Genomic DNA, 17049 nt, shown 5'->3' with positions numbered 1-17049 from the left:
CACTGGGCTTTTGCACTTGCTGTTCTATTTGCTAGGAATGCTTTCCCCCCAGACATCTACATGGCAAAGTCCCCACTCCCTTCTGGTGTTTCCCAACATGTATCTTCTCAGTGAGACCTTTCCTGGACAACCTACCTACAACTTCAACTCTCCTCTACTCCCGATTCAATTTCCTATTCTCTGTTATCTCCTTAATTTTTCTCTTTAGCACTTATTTCTATTAATATTTAGATACTATTTTGATTTATCTTGTTTATTGTCTGTCTCTTCTAAGAGAATGTAACCTCCGTGAGGTAAAAAAAAAAAATTAAGAATGTTTTGTTCATTGCTGTCTCCCCAATGCCTGGGACAGTGCCTGGTGCTTAGTAGATACTCAGCATTTTTTGGTTGGCTGAATTAATAAATTACTCATCTCATTTTCTCTTATCTGTTGCCTTCTTTTTTTTTTCAGATCATCTAGTGCTACATACTGCTAAAGGTTAAATTATTATTTTTGGCCACAAACTCTATTAGTGCCCCATTGCCTATTAGGTTAAAATTTCTATTTTTCAGCCTAGACTTAAGAACTTAAACAATCTTTTTTCCTATCCACCTTTCTAGCCTAATCTGCACCACTCAATCAGGACTTCTGTTTGGGAAGCTGGCTTCCTTGCTGGCCCCAGCTCTGTCCAGCATGTTCCTTCCCTCCCCCACTACTATTACTCAAATAAATATTCCAATCTAATGAGCCTATAAGCATAGGTGGAACCACATGAGCAGCAAAGATAGAATTTCTGTTCTTATCTCTACCCAGTTATGTAAGAGCACAGCCTTCTGAAAAATAGCCTTTCCATTGGGTATTTCTGTGGCTCTACTAAAGATACCTCATTTGTGCTCACAAAATCAGTTGTTCAGCTATAAGCACCATGAAGTTTCTACCCTACTTTTCCTCTATTGTTTGTAAAGGTCTTTCATCCCTTAAACACTCTTAGGGTGCCCTCCTTACCTCTTCTTTGGGGATTGCCTATGTCCTACTGTGGGTTTTGCTTCATAATTCCAAAGCCACCAGTCCTTCAGCCTGGAGCTGGATTGGGGGCTGACGTGGGGAGAAAGCCCTTCTCTGCAAGCCACTTTTCCTTTCTGTCATCTCTCCCATCCTCTCTCTCTCCCTCCTTCCTTATCTCCTTCCCTCCTCCCTTCCAGAACATCTGTTGAGCTTCTGTAATGGTCAAGCATGTCCTTGGTGTTGGATTATAGCCATATGGAAACATGCAGGGGAATCTCCACCTTCTTGGAAGTCTACTATGAGCCTCTCAGATAGAGTCTGCTGTGCCATTTCTCTTGCAGACATTGCTGGCACAGCTCCTCTAGCTTCTTAAAGCCAATTTCCCACTCTTCACACCTGTGGACACACTACTCTACCTGATCCCCCAACCAATGCACACATCCATCAAACCTGGTGCCCAGCAAATCATGTGAATGGACACCTGTGAGTCTGGTGACTGTGTCTCGTTGGGCGCGCCAACCAAGTCTCAGTGCCTTTTAGGAAACATCACTGCCTACTCTGTAATGAGACTTTGGATCTTCTCCCTGCTGGAGGGATCCTCAATTTTTCAAATGTATGTAAAATTTAAGGCCCAATTCAAAGATTTGCTTTCTCTGTTGGGTACTTTTTACTGATTCAGCCTTTGAGGTTTTATCCTCCTATAAATTATAGCACCTGCTGTCTGAGCTGTTCAGTTAGCACGTAGCCATGTGTGGCTCTCTTCTGTTAATGACCTTATCTTTCAAGTCCTTCTTGTCTCCTCACATGGCTTACTAGGAAGGACAGAAGCTTCTTCCTTTTTATTTCCTGTACAACACTTAGCATTGCTTTATACACATAGCGATGGTTAACATTATTTATTGAATAAATGTCCAAAATATGCTTTGGAAAGGTCCGTGGTTAACAAGCTGTTGCAGCAACATGGAAAATTCCCTTGAGTAGGAGACCTCAAACGATCATCTTTCCAGGTTATGGCACGTGCAGACTGAGGCGTATTGTACAGTTGAGTATTGCATGAGTGTTTTCATGCACTAGTTTACATGAGTTCCTCTTCCAGCCTTCTTTTTTTTTTTAAATATATATTTTTATTGATTTCAGAGAGGATGGGAGAGAGAGAGATAGAAACATCAACGATGAGAGAGAATCATTGATTGGCTGCCTCCTGCATGCTCCCTACTGGGGATTGAGCCCGCAACCCGGGCATGTGCTCTTGACTGGAATCGAACCTGGGACCCTTCAGTCCACAGGCTGACACTTTGTCCACTGAGCCAAACCAGCCAGAGCCCAGCCTTCTTTTGTTCTTGCTCCTTGTTCTTTCAAATATTCTGAGGATCTTTGGGCATCATTTAGTATGTGTTGTGCCAATGGTGAGGGGCCATGTCAAAGGGCTTCAACCCTCACCCAGCTCTTGTCTGTCCAGAGGACACATGGCACCTTGACAAAGGAAGAACTATTCCCCATGGGCCAATGGTAGTTGGGCTGAGGGTTGGAGCCTTTTACGGTAACACAGAGCAAGATCTCCCTGTGGTAGACCCTCTGCAAAGATCTCCGACAGTACCTAGGACCACAGACTTCCTGGACATGGGGCACTTCTGCTTGTCTGGGATCATGAAATCACGTTGTCACAGAGAGACTTACTGATGTAACAAGGAGCTATAATAGGGGTGTGCTGGAACTTCAACTAGCCACCCTCCTAGTTTGTCCGAAATGTCCTATATTCTGCTTGGGGAAAAGAAAAGGCATCATGAGGAAGAATGGAGACTATTCTTCAGCCCTGAAATCACATTAATTGAACTTCCAGATAATGTCATTCTTCATTTTTCGAATACCAATTTACAGATTGTATCCCAGGCTCCCCAGAGAAGCAGAACTTGCCAAGTATGCTTGTCATTTCTCCTAATTGGGTGTTTAAATTAATCAGAGGACTCTTGTTTTCATTTACCTTGGATTATACAGCAGCAACATTCTGGTTCATGTTGCTCATAGAGGCAATCCCATTGAAAGGGCAATGAATTTCTGACACTCTAAAGCAGGGGTGGGGAACCTTTTTTCTGCCAAGAGCCATTGGATATTTATAACATCATTCATGGGCCATACAAAATTATCAACTTAAAAATTAGCCTGCTATATTTGGTCAAACATTTAATTAGCTCTTCACTGGCATCGGGCTAGACATTCCCCCACCCTGCTCTAAAGGCTTAGGAAGCTTCCTCTCTTCTACTTTCCTGAGCATTTCATTTGCTGCACCCTTGGAGAGAAAAAAGGTACCCTTATCTGTGCCCTGCTGTCCATCATCTTTACTCCTCCCACCAAAGTGGCCCTGTAGACTGAGCTTTGTGTCCATAAGGGAGTAAGAAGAGAGAATAACATTCTTGTCACCTCAGTGGCTATTTCCCTTTTGCCTGATCTCCACCCCTCCCTTAGTTTGATTCCTGAATATGAAATCTTCTGATCTGGAAAAGGTTAGGGGCTGAGAAATCACTGAAGAGTGGACAGCTTGGTAGAAGCTTGAGTTAGTAAATCTATTCCACCAACCTCATCCACTCTTCTGTTCCCCTGCTTTCACCACCCAATGGTCCTTCTGATCCTTTCCCCAGAGTGCCTTCTCCACATCCTCCCCCAATTCTAGTTTGGTTGAGTTGTTGCCTGAAGCCTCTGGCCATTCATTTTCTATCATCGTAGGGGTGGGACTAATGGAAGAGTCACTCCTTGCATTAGTTCTGGGAGCTCAAAGTTTGGAAATTCTGTCTGGAGTGAGATGCTGCAAGCCCCAAACTTGGTTCTGCCAGCAGCAGGCTCTGGCCTCTGAGCTCTCCTGAGACTAAGAAACTAAGAAAGGATTGCCATGCTGGCTCAGAGGGCTAAATATTTCCTCCCATTTTTCCACTTTTGATCTCTGGCGATTAACTCTGTGGAGGTGTGGAGGTGTGCCTGCCTTGTACATGCTTCTTGGGGTCTAACTTCAGACTATTAGGGATGACAGTCAACATCAGTTACCCTAGGCAGCAAGGAGGCCCAAATACTTTCACAAATCATAGGTTTATGAATCTAGGTTTCCCTTCCTCTTCTCCTCTCTCTCCTTTCTCTTTTTCTTTCTATCTAACAAACCACATTGGCTACTATCAGATACTCATTACTGTTTAGCAAAAATCACATCTCTTGTTCAAACAAAGGAAAAATAGCTTTTTTGGTGGTACATATGGATCAGTGACTTGTGACCAAAGGAAGTGGGTGGGTGAGATAGGATTAGACAGTAAACTCTTTATCAGGGACAGTTATCTACTTTCTACCCCTGCTTGCCTCTGATCCTTTTGGCCCCAGCCCCAGCTCCAGCCCTCTAAGGCTGTGACAGTCCTACTCCCGTGCTAGAAATGAGCTGAAGGCTGGCGAGGAGCTGTCACTGCTTTGAAACCAGCGATGACCACAGCGTGGGAAAGGTGTAGGGCCAAGTCAGAACTCGGATGTTCTCTCTTACAATCACTCTAAGGCCTGCTGGTTGGTTTGCCCACCATCCTAAAGCATGGCACATCACTCCATTAGTATTATTTAGGTAAGGATTGGTCATGATGTGATGGGATGTGATCTATATTACATCCTATATTGGTAGTTGTCACAGAAGTGCCCTCCCCGATGATTACAAACTAATGGATTTCCTTTGACAAAATCAGGAAACCCTTAGTAAGGGCACTCAGGTTACTTTACCTGATATTTAAAGAGCTGAGCCTAATTGGCCTTTAAATTCATTGGTGAGAGTGAATTATTAAATTTTTATAATTTTAATTTTTAAGCATTTTTGGGTCCCAGGCCATATTTATTGTTTAAATTATGTTTTTGTGCTAGGTTCTATAACAACTAGGCCCTGATATGAAGGATAACAACCAACCTGCTGAATTAACTTTAAAGACTTTTCTTGATATATCACTTTTCATAGTGAAGGAAGGATTGGCTTAAATGAGAGCTTTCTAAGAAAAAGTGAGTGCTTGTAGTATTTAGAATGTCTAGATTCCTGCATTTTATCTTTTTATTTAGTTTTAATCTTACAACTAAAAATTATAACATAACCAAGCACAAAAATTCTATGTTTTGAGCAATTTCTGCCTAGAAGCTTATTATACTTTGAATGACTTTGACCAGCTGAAATACAGTCATAAACCAGTAAGTCAACAGTTAAGACTTCTGATTCACCAGAGGAACTAAATTCAATTAAGGAACTAAAATTTATGCATTTTACTAAGTGGGAGAAAAACCTAAGATCTTAACTCAGAATGTATTTACTTGATTTTGCATATGATTATAAACCTTAATTATCTGTTTCTCAGGTTATAAACTGTTTATAAAGTGCCATTTAGGAATTTGAGGGCAGCCAACGGCAGTCACAGCAACGTTGAAAAAATATCTAGTCTGATAGAAGGACGGGAAAGAGAAAAATGACTGTTGCAGTAAAATGCATCCTGTATTAGTGTTTATGGAGAAAAATTCAGATGATGGACTATTTATTCTGCCTTAAAGGTCAGAGAAGTACATAATATATTTTATGAGGGTTTTAAAAAACAATCAATATTGTTTAAATAAAATTAGTTTTACAACTTAAGGCACTTTACTTCATATATTGTCATCTGTAGAACATTGCACTTGAGTTATTCCATATGAATGATATTAGTGTATTTACTAAACTATATACATAAAAGCCTAAGTGACCAGATGACCAGCTGATAGCTATGCTGTGCACTGACCACCAGGGGGCAGATGCTCAACGCAGGAGCTGCCCCCTAGTGCTCAGTGTGCTCCCACAGTGGGAGCCCCGCTCAGCTGACAGACAGGTGCCAGACCCTGGGCTGATAACTGGCAAGGGCAACTGCAACTGGGCGATCCTCTCCTGCAGACACTCCCCCTAAGTGCCTGGCAGGTGCAGTGCCAAGCCTGGCTTGGGCTCAGGCTCCTCCCCAGCCTCCTGCCACTCGTGCACTACTTCATGCTGTGCAGGATCAAAGCAGACAGCAGGCTGGAGCCCGATAAGCTGGTGGGTAAGGCCGGGCTGCAACAGTGGGGAGGTCCACTGATCCCTGCAGGCCAGGCCGTGGGACCCCCTCTAGTACACTAATAAGTGGAGAGATAATAGTTAATACAGCAGTTTTCAAACTCTTCCAGCCCAGTTCCCTTATTCAAATTTTTGACTAGGAAGCCCTATATTGGACACAGGCAAGGAAGAGATGTTTGTGTTTCAGTGGATCCCTGAGCCTGCTCAGTGCCCTTCCCACTGTCCTCAGTGACTTTGTAGAAGCCTCACCAGGTCCCTGGAGCTCCAGAGAACGTAATGCCAAGCACAAGGTCAGGCACAGAGCTAGAGCAGGGCGGGAGTGATTGGTAAGGAAGGAGGCTTTTCAGGCATCCTTAAATCACAGCCCATCAGTGGTGGCCTACTGTGCTGTCCGCAGTGTAATCTACCAGGGGTTTTGTAGCTAATGGAGTCAATTTTAGTTTGCTTAGCATCACTGTCACTCTGATTAGTAACGTGACTCCAGTACCCCATGCATTTGCTGCTGGTGGTGCTGCTGTGGCAGCAATCCGCACCAGGAGAGCCAGAGGAAACAGGAGAACAACAATCATTTCCTTATGGGCACTCCACTCATGAAAATTAGCAAACTAGAATTTTATTATTGTTGCCATGAATGATGCTGCTACTGCTGTTACAACTGCTGTTGCTGCTAGTACTACTACTATTACTACTACTGTTACTATTACTACTACTTATTCTTGTTCTTCTTCCCCCATCCCCCTTTCTTTTTAGTAGTAGAGCCGAGACACCTTTCTGTAGTGTAGCTAGATGCTTGAGTGTATCTTGTCTTTTGTTATTTGTAAAATCAATTGATGGTCAAACTGATTTAACATTGAAGACTACCTACCTTCTTTTCTCGGGGAGAAGAAGGCCAGGAGAAATTACAGCACCACAAGCAGGTTAACTAAATCTCGGTCAGCAGGGGTGTAGACTGGAGACTGGGAGTTTAGTTGCTGGCAGTGTTCTGGGCCCTTGGCTGGTGGCTGATAACACCGTGCATACATAGCCTGTGTTCGATGAGCAGTAGCGCCGCCACGGAGGCAGGAGGCTACAGTTTCTTTTCTGAGACGGCCCCTTCCAAGGTGGTTGTTGCGTCCTCTCCTTGGAGGGAGCTGTCTGTTCCTTCTCTCTCCCTGCCATCATAGGTGGCGCCAAAACAATACCTCCACCGGGGAAGCCCACATCAGAAGTGGGGAGGTGGTGGCAACCTATACTAGCACCGCCCTTAAGGATGGGGAGCAGGGCCTTTCTCCCTGGGAAACACTGATATACTATTTCACAGACGGGCTTTGTTATAGTAACTTCCTTTCGGTCCCCAAACCCCAGAATCATTTATGCAGAGCTGCCTTCTCATCTGTGCTCTGCAAAGAGGCCTGAGCATTCCTAGCTTAGACTTTACATGGCACTGGCAGGAGTGAATGTGGATTCCACCTATTTCTCTCTCTCTCTGCTGCTTTTTTTTTTTTTTTTTAAATTATTGTTGTTGAGAAAAGATACACCTCAGCAAGTATTTTTACTGTGAATTTAAGCTGGTATTGACTGCCAGGTCAAATTGTTTAATGCTTATAAGCAGGAGCTCTGGAGTCAGGCTAACTGGCTCTGTGGACCCTAACTATGCGACCCTGGGCATATCACTTATGGTGTCACAGTTTTCTCATCTGTAAAATGGGAGTAAGAACAGTACCTATTCCTTAGGCTTGTGAGGGTTAAATGAGTTACTATTTGTGAAGTGCTTATGAGAGCCCATGGCAGATAGTAAGTATTAAATCCATGTAAGCTGCTGTTGCTGTTATTATAACTATTATTGTTATTATTGCTGGGTGTAAAAGTTAGACTTATCTCCTTGCTTTCCTGAAGATTTGGGCAGAAACCCAAGTAGCTTAGTATAAATTTGTGCCTGGGATAGAAGCCTAAATTGATTGACCTCTTGAAATGCCGACTCTTTGGCAGCAGGGAAAGAATGCTTGGTTTGAAATTACACCTAACTTTAAATGTTGCTTGGCCTTGCCCCTTATGTACTGGAGTAAAAATGTAAGGAAATAAAAGAAGGATAATAATGTCTGCATTTTTAGGTTATGGAATTTAGAATAAAGAGCTTGGTTTATATTATATATTCAAGATAGTAGCCAGTATAATTATTGTATTTTGAAGGGAAAATCTAGGCCACCTTAAGTCATAGGGATATGGAGCTACTTGGTGGGTCAAAGCATTGTTGATGAAGTTTGCCATATTATTGAATGGTTAAAGTGAAAATTTAAATTTCACCTTATATTGCTTAGTAATATAAACAATTGCAGTGTTTGCTTTATTTGCATGTACTTTCTTTAGAACAAAATGCTAACATTTCTTTTTGTATTTTGAATTGAATGTTGTAGAAATCTGCTCTCAGGAGGAAGTGTGCAGTCTGTAAAATCGTGGTCCACACCGCCTGCATCGAACAGCTAGAAAAGGTGAGACAGCGCCACCTGCTGCAAATTCTGATACCTTGCAAGTGTTGGGGACTTCTGAGACCAGGTGTCAATTTCTTTTTCCAACTTCTTGAAAACAATGCCCTTTTAGGAAACTGGAAGTCCAACATTTTTACCAGATTAAAAATGGAAAGATAGTGCTTAAGGTTCATTCTCTCTGTTGTTGTCTGAAGTCTAATTTGATATCATTTTATGTTGAGTCTTGGGAGAAGGAATGATAGGTGAGAGAAAAGCCTGATTTTCTTCACAATAGCAAGCATTGTTATTCACCCATAGAATCTCCCACAAGATATCTTCTCGTAAAGAAAAAAAAATTCCATAAGCTCTTCAACATTGTGATTTAGATATGTCTGACCTCTGTGAGTTTATGTCTTCCTAAAAAGTGCCTGCAAGGGAGAGAACCAAGCCAGAAAGCAATTCTGAGTTCCTTGCTTCAAGTGAGCGGTGTTCCTGCTCACAGGTTCATATGTGGGTAGGGCTGGAAGTGGCATCCCGAATCAGTGGAGTCTGCATAGTCCATTTATCTGTCATCTGAGGGGAGGGAGAGGCTCCAATAGAGAGCTGTCTGCTGTCCTCTCCCCTCTCGTGCCTCCTTCTCCATTTCCGCGTATGAGTCTCTGCATTATCTATGTTCTTGAGCTGCCATGGGTAAATGTGTTGAATTATTTTAGTCTGCTGTAACATTCGTTGAGCTTTAATGATACATTGCCAATTGTTGCCAACTGATATTTTGTGGGAATAACTACTAAGTATTTTATCTCATGTCCCAACTCTTCTCTTTCATTTCTATGCTCCTTTCACCTTACCTTGTAGCTAAAGAAGATGTAAATGACCAGGAGACCTCCCCATCTAATATTGAATACTTTAATAAATACTATTTTTTTGGGTGTGTGTGAATCATCATTATCATATTAAAAATTTACCAAATTTATATTTTTCTACTTTTAAAATCTGAAACGCAGATGGGTGATTTCAGCTGCCTTATATTTTCCCCCTGACTCTTTATTATCTCTGTTTCTTTATTATCTTTATTGTTTAAAGATATGTTGATTTCATCAGTGAGAATGAAGAGGTATGGATTGCAGGTATAGAATCACTTGGGATTTCTGTAGATTATCTAAGGTGATTATTTCAAAAGACTAAGAATAGTGTTAAACTTTGTTCTTCATTCTTTGGAGGGGCTTGTTCTGTAGTCTCAATATCTGTCACATGTTGGTTTATTCAGGTAAGTCATTCCAATATGATGCGTATCCCTAATATAATACACTTCTCTTTTTTAAATGACAGATTAATTTCAGATGTAAACCAACATTTCGAGAAGGGGGCTCCAGATCACCAAGAGAAGTGAGTATTTCAGAGCTCTATTTCAAATACCAGCTTTAATTCCCCATTGATTAACTGGATTTATAGATATTCACCAGGGATTAAAAAATAAAGTGTATTGCCAGGCCGGTGTTTCTCAGTGGTTGGGCTCGACAGAGGAACCAAGAGGTCACGGTTTGTTTCCCTGTCAGGGCACATGCCAAGGTTATGGGCTCGATCCCCAGTAAGGGGCATGCAGGAGGCAGTTGATCAATGATGTTTCTCTTTTATCAATGTTTCTATCTCTCTTTCCCTCTCCCCTCTTCTCTCTCTAAAAATCAATTAAAAAACTTAAAAAAATAAAATAAAAAGTGTATCTCCCTTCATTTTACACCAGCTTTTTATTGATACATCAACAAATACAGTGAATAAAAATCCCCAGGTTTTGTCTTACAGAATGTGCAGAGAGCTAAAGTCTTACTGAATGCACCTGAGAGTAGGGGAGGGCACAGTGATAGAATTGAAAAGGTAAGAAAACAATGGCATTTTTTGTCTTTAGGTCCATTTTAATTCGATTTTTCAATTTTGAATGGGTAGAAGCTCCTTGGGGCAGTATAGTTACTGATAATTCCTATAAACAATGGAATCAGACTGTCTAGATTCAAAGTCAGCCTTGATGCTGTGTGATTTTGGACATCTCATCTAATCTTTCAAAATCTCAGTGTTTTCATCTGTTAAGTGAGTAGATACATAGATAAATAGGGAGATACAGAGATAGATAGATAGATAGATAGATAGATAGATAGATAGATAGATAGATAGATGATGGAAGGAAGGAAGGAAGGAAGGAAGGAAGGAAGGAAGGAAGGAAGGAAGGAAGGAAGGAACTGTATCTAGGGATCAGTCCCTGACATTTCAGTCTGATAGTGGAGACACAGGTAAATAGGAAATTATAGAAACGAGCAGTACTACATGTTAGCAGTAAGCAGAAGTGAGAACAGGATGAGAGCTGCACTCAGATATATTTGTTCTGCTTTTATTTAGAGGAGATGGAGCAGTGTATGTAGTTAGAGAAGACAAGAATATTGGAGGAGGCCGTCAGCCTTCCTGTGTTATCCGGGATAGTGTAGCTCCAAGCTCTGGGTCATACATAGGGTGAGGAAAGTCTAAGGAAAATGATGGATTGTGCACTGTAGCATTGGCCAGGAGGTAACTTGATGACAACTCAAACGAAGGAGAAATTTCATAGAATGAAAGGATAGTAGAAGGCAGAGTTGTGTGTTTTTAAGGTAGAGTTTATGAATTAACTGGTTTATTCTGTCTTTATATACAGAATCCATAAACTCTACCTTAAAAACCAGGGATCCATATGTTTACCTTTAGCTCTCTGTTCTTTAATCTCTCTCTTTTTTTCTGCATAGATAATTGTTATTGTAGGTGCAGTTTTCTAATGCAAGTATTTTTTGTTTGTTTTTAGTTTTCACTAACTGTGTCACTGCTCTTCTATGAAGTCAGATCTCCCTGAGGGTTTTGGAAACCTTCTCTCGTCTTCCTAGCAAGGACTTGATGTTTATTCCTTTCCTACATTTTCATCCCTTCTTCTAGATTATTTTTATCAGCATAAACATGCTCTAATAAACCCCATTTCATTAAAACCAATGAAAATATTCCTTAACCACCAATTGTATCCATGACTCTGATTCTCAGTTTTGTGTTCACGCCTAACTTCCAGAAAGTGTGTTATATATAAACAGAATGTCCCCTCCTACTCATTTTAACCTCTTCTGATCTGGTTTTCACTCTATGCATTCACTGAAATTGCTCTTTGAATGTTGCCAACATCTCACTGATGCCAAACCCATTAGATATTTTTCTGTTCTTTTGTTATTCAATCTTTCAAATGTATTCAGAATGTTCAATGTTCCATTCTTTTTGAAATGCTCTCCTGTTTTGACATCTTTCCTAACTGTCCTCTAGTTCACTGGGTTGTCCTTCCCACTCCCTTTCATTGCTCACTCCCCCTCATTTCTGCCTTTTTCTCTGGAGCTGGTACTTGGCCATGTTTTCTCTCTGCCCACTCTTGTTGGAAGAGCTCATCCAATCTCATGGCTTTAAATATCACGTCTCGGCTGACAATTCCTGGCTTTGCATGTCTACTCCACATTACATGTTCCATTTGACATGCCCATTGAATGCATCACAATCATATCAGATATAATGCATGAAAAACTTAGCTCATTTCCATCATCTTAAAAATGATTTTAAAAAATTCTTTTATGCCTCAGAAAATGAGATAGCTATTGATCCAGCTGTTCAATCGAGAAGACTGGTCATATTGATTTCTTCTCTTATGGACTCACCACATCTATTTCACTTGCCAGCCCTATCAATTTTATTTATAAAATATATTGCAAACCATCTCTTTACCCCCATTTCTGTTGCCAGTGCCTTAGCCTAAGGCACCATGATATCTCACTTTTGACCCCTGCAGTTGCTTCTCCATAATTCCTTCATTTTCTCCTTTAATCTACCATGATTTAAGAGAGTGATTATTTAAAATGAAATAATATGGCCCTAACCGGTTTGGCTCAGTGGATAGAGTGTCGGCCTGCGGACTGAAAGGGCCCAGGTTCGATTCCGGTCAAGGGCATGTACCTGGGTTGCGGGCACATCCCCAGTGGGGGGCGTGCAGGAGGCAGCTGATCGATGTCTCTCTCATCGATGTTTCTAACTTTCTATCCCTCTCTCTTCCTCTCTGTAAAAAATCAATAAAATATATTAAAAAAAAATAAAATAAAATAAAATAATATGGATTATGTCATTTTCCAGCCTAAAATTCTCCAGTGGTTTCTCGCACCCACCCATCTCCCACAAGGACTTCCTTTCAGTTCTTGAGGTGCACATCCAGCTAGTCTCCATCTTCAGATGTTTGTGCATGTCATTGCTGTACTGGAAATCTCTTTGTATGGCCAGCTGTTTCTTATAGTGAGGCCTCAGCTCAAATATCAACTCATGGTCTTCCTTAATGACCACCTCTGCACAAGTCCCACCCTGTTCTTTATGAGAGCACCTTGTTCTGTCCCATTCAGAGCACTTTATGAGTCACAAATATTTATATGTATTACTCATTTGCTTGTCTGCTGTCGTCTTTCTGTAGTATAAGCTTTGGGAGGTCGCTCGTGGACTATGTACCAAACTCATCATGCCAGGACGTGGAGGATGTGACCAACCAATATCTGTTGACGGAATGCTTTCATAAAGGTGTCCATTTCTCCCAAAAATGTTCACAAACTCTTGGTCTAAGACAGGGGTGGGCAAACTTTTTGACTCGAGGGCCACAATGGGTTCTTAAACTGGACCGGAGGGCTGGAACAAAAGCATGGATGGAGTGTTTGTGTGAACTAATATAAATTCAAAGTAAAGGAGCAGAGGCGAGAGCAAGAGAACCCTCCACTCTTTCGGCTCTGCGGGCCGGATAGAACAGCCGAACGGGCCGGATCCGGCCCGCGGGCCGTAGTTTGCCCACGGCTGGTCTAAGAGGACAATGTGAAGATGAAACTTATGAGGGACTATGGCCCATTTGAGATTCTTAATTAAGAGACCTTAGGTAGTTTACTTAACGTAAGTAAAAGAACAGTCACTTTAGAATTTGAATGACACCTCTGCCTCTTTTGTACTCTGTGGTGTCTCCAGAGCAGGGATCAGAGCAGGGATGGATAGTCACTGTGCCCTTTGCTTGCAGAGTATATGACGTAGAAGTTTTTTTCATGAGTTTTGGTTGGACAGCTCTAAGTTGAATTTTTGTGGACCTCAGTTTTCTTAGACATAAGCTATATATATTGGCTTATAATTTTAAGATCCTTCAAAGTGCTCTATGAATAATATTATGAATTGAACTGGCTGTGTGAAAATAACTGAGCAATTGTGTTATGCATTTCTGCTTACAATACTGAATATAAATCCTGAAATATTGTGTCACTGAGATTTTAACACCCATAAGTAATAGCCCTTTCTTTATCCAATATTTAAAGACAGTATATGAATAATTCAGAGTTTATTGATGAACTATAAAAAGAGGTTATGGTGTCAGAAACCTTTTTTTGCTACCTTCATAACAGTGTATCAACACTCATATTTGCAGTGGAAGGATCCTGAGACTAATTTCAGTTTATTAATTTAGGAGATATAGGTGTCAAAAGGGAATAGTGTGAAAAATTAAAGTTCTTGGCAAATAAGTATTAGAAAACAGCAGTGATTCTGTAGAATTCTTTTTCTAATTGATAAAGGCAATTGGTGATCCTTCAAAATGGTAATTACATAATTGAATTGCCAAAGAAATGAGGTTGAGAATTTCATTCAATTCAAAACATATTTATTGGATGTTTACTTTGTTCAAACTATATTTAATTGGTGGTAGAAGAAATTTATATTAGGCCCAAGGAGACCTCTGAATAGAAGGATGTTGACATCTCAAGATAGGGGGAAGTTACTTAGTTTCTTCTTTAGTATACATAGTATGTTATACTACATATTTAGTATAATAACTGGTATTATCCCCTTTAGTGCTTTTGCTTAAATTACTTTATCTTACTGTGTCTTTTTTTTTTTTTTTTTTAGTTGCCTACCTATTTCCTAGGAAGGATGATATTAAAAATATTTAACAACATGCAGTTATATATGTTAATATTTAAATGATTTTAAAATGTCCTGATTTATTCCCTAAATATACTAAACTACATGATATTATATATCTGCTTACCAAACAATATACATTGTCACACAGATAAGTCAGTCATATAATTTGCAAATAATTATTGATTTGTGAAAATTGCTGGTTTAATCTTTTGATTAGAGCTGTCAGCAGCTAAATATTCCCAAGAGTTAGCCATGATTTCACATGGGTAATTGTCAAATTCTTCCAGTGTTTTCCTCTTCAATGGATAGTCAGTAGGTGATTTATAATCTCAACAAGTAGAGAATTTCTCTTACCATCATTGATATTGTTCATTCTCCCTAGTTTCTGCTAAACTAACAGCAGTTATAATAAATTTCTATATCCCTTATAATTCTGTCTGACATTTTAATATATTCAGTATTTCCACTGTTTAATATATTCAGTATTTCCAATATTTCCAAATGTCACTGACGTCATTTTCTGGAGCTTGAACCTGATCTTCCAGAGCAAAGGCGAGGCGCCGTGACAGTGTATTTCAGAGCATAGCCATAGGCTCTGGGCCAGCCTGCCTGGGATTACATTCTTGCTCTGGCCTTTACATTTTAAGTAACCACTCTGTGCTCTAGTTTCCTCATCTGTCAGGTGAGGATCATAATGATAATTCAGGTAAAACCCTCTGATAATGTGCCGTGCAATAATGTGAATTAGGATGTAGCACCATTGGCAGCTGGCCCTTGTCTCCCCCGGCCTTTACCCTTAAGTAGGCTAACGTTCTTCTCACTTAAGCAGGTGGAAGGCTGAGGAGGTCTGCCTCACCTGGGGAGCAGAGGTGGCGAGTTCAGTACTTTTGTCCCCGGTAGCGTTTGCACGGAACTGATGCTATGGACACTGATAACTGGACAGGTTCCTGGACTTGCTGCCATTGTCCTAAAGGCCATGGGACCCAGAATTGCCTGAATTGATATTTAAGCCTGCACAGACAACCCCATTGGGCACAACCCAGACTTCTGAGTTTCCTGGGGGGAATCCAAGGACATGGCCCAGGCAACATGATTTGTTTTTGAAAGAGAGCCCATTGGGATTGAATCCTGGAGACCTGCTGCGCAAAATATTAACATTTTAGTTGCTTAATAATGAGGAAGTAGAAGTGGTCTGCATTGTTGAGAGGGTGGGGTGGTGGGGTGCTATGGCAGTTGAGGAGGAGCTGGGGGATGCTAGAGGCATTAAGTTACAGCCTACCCACCAACATAGACATATTTCAGTATTTCAACAGCTTATAGGATTTTACTGGCACATACCCACTCAACAACACCTCTGCTGTCTTCATGAAAATGAAAACAATGATCACATGTGAAATATTTTAAAAAGTACTTGGCACACAGTTCTCAACAAATGTTAGCTATTATTATTAGCTTCTTTCTGAGTATATATATATATATATATATATGTGAATTATGTTTGTGTTTTATTAAATTGCTGCTGTGGGAAAAGCAAGACAAAAATTAGACTAATTAGTGAGACCATTATGTTTCATTGTTTCTTATTATAGTTAAAAGACCATTACTCTCCCAGGATCTTTGTTGAGTTTTAATTTAAATTGATTTGACATTATATAGAGAAATAGAAGTGGCATTTTGGAATTGATAATGTCAGTGCTCTTTAGGGGTATTTTTGTCACTCTGGATTTTATGCCTTAATACAACTTATTTTTCCTCAACACTGACCTATTTTCTGTGTTCCTCTGTACTTAGAACAGTGCTTGGCAGACAGTAGGTATTTAGTGTTCGCTGAATGACTGAATCTATAGTAAAAGGCCTTTTAAAGGGAAAGCATGGACTGTGGCGATAACCAACAGACATGTTAATATCAGACAGAGTATTTTTTTCAGAAAAGGGCAGGAGAAAATACATTCGCAAGTATATTAGGTGTATTGGCCCAAGGAGAGTCAATTATTTAAGTTTTTAGGGTCCACCTGCACCATGAATTAGGCCTGAAGACAACTTTGTTATGATGTATCCTAAGAGTAGTCAGTGGTGATGGATGCTCCTTGACCCCTGTGTCCCAGGAGCGCTTATCTGTTTGGGGGGGAAGGGACTTTCCATGTTTCCCACAACCCAAGACAAGAATAGAGCTTGAAAGCTGATCTAGTTCAGAGTTCCCAAGGACAGTTTAAACTCAAGGTCATTGCAGAAACTCACGACGTGCTCACGTCTCTTGTCCTTCAGTTTTTCTCTTCCTTCACTTTCCCTAGTAACAGATTCCCACCGTTTGTGTCCTGAGTCAGGAGATCTATTTCTGTCTGGGAATTTAAATTTTTTAAGTGCTTTCTAACTCAAATGTTTAGTATGGTGCCTGTTTGGCATATATAGAAGCATTAAATACACATTTGTTAAAAAATATTGGACATAGTTGTTCCTGCTTCTCTCAGGGTATTTCTTTGACCTGCCTCAGTTACTTCCTAGCCCAGGGTCCTGTGGCTTGCTTGCGACCGCACAGGGTTTTACTAGGAGGAGAGGAGAGCAAC

General features: G+C 40.6%; 1 protein-coding gene across 6 annotated transcripts in view; it reads left to right on the top strand.

The window, feature by feature from the left end:
- DGKI (diacylglycerol kinase iota) overlaps positions 1 to 17049 on the top strand; it is a gene marked incomplete at its 5' end in the record, with an annotated part of 419556 nt that overhangs the window by 172135 nt on the left and 230372 nt on the right. For all 6 annotated transcript variants that reach the window (XM_080666632.1, XM_080666631.1, XM_080666634.1 and 3 more), the window contains 2 exons: positions 8456 to 8530; positions 9836 to 9892. In XM_080666632.1, coding sequence (XP_080522758.1) covers positions 8456 to 8530; positions 9836 to 9892 — 132 coding nt within the window. The remainder of the gene's footprint in view (positions 1 to 8455; positions 8531 to 9835; positions 9893 to 17049) is intronic.

This window comes from Plecotus auritus (genome assembly GCF_963455305.1).
Source record: "Plecotus auritus genome assembly, chromosome: 4".
Lineage (NCBI taxonomy): Eukaryota > Metazoa > Chordata > Mammalia > Chiroptera > Vespertilionidae > Plecotus > Plecotus auritus.
Note: the sequence above shows the minus strand (reverse complement) of the source record. Positions and strands in the feature narration are given on the sequence as shown.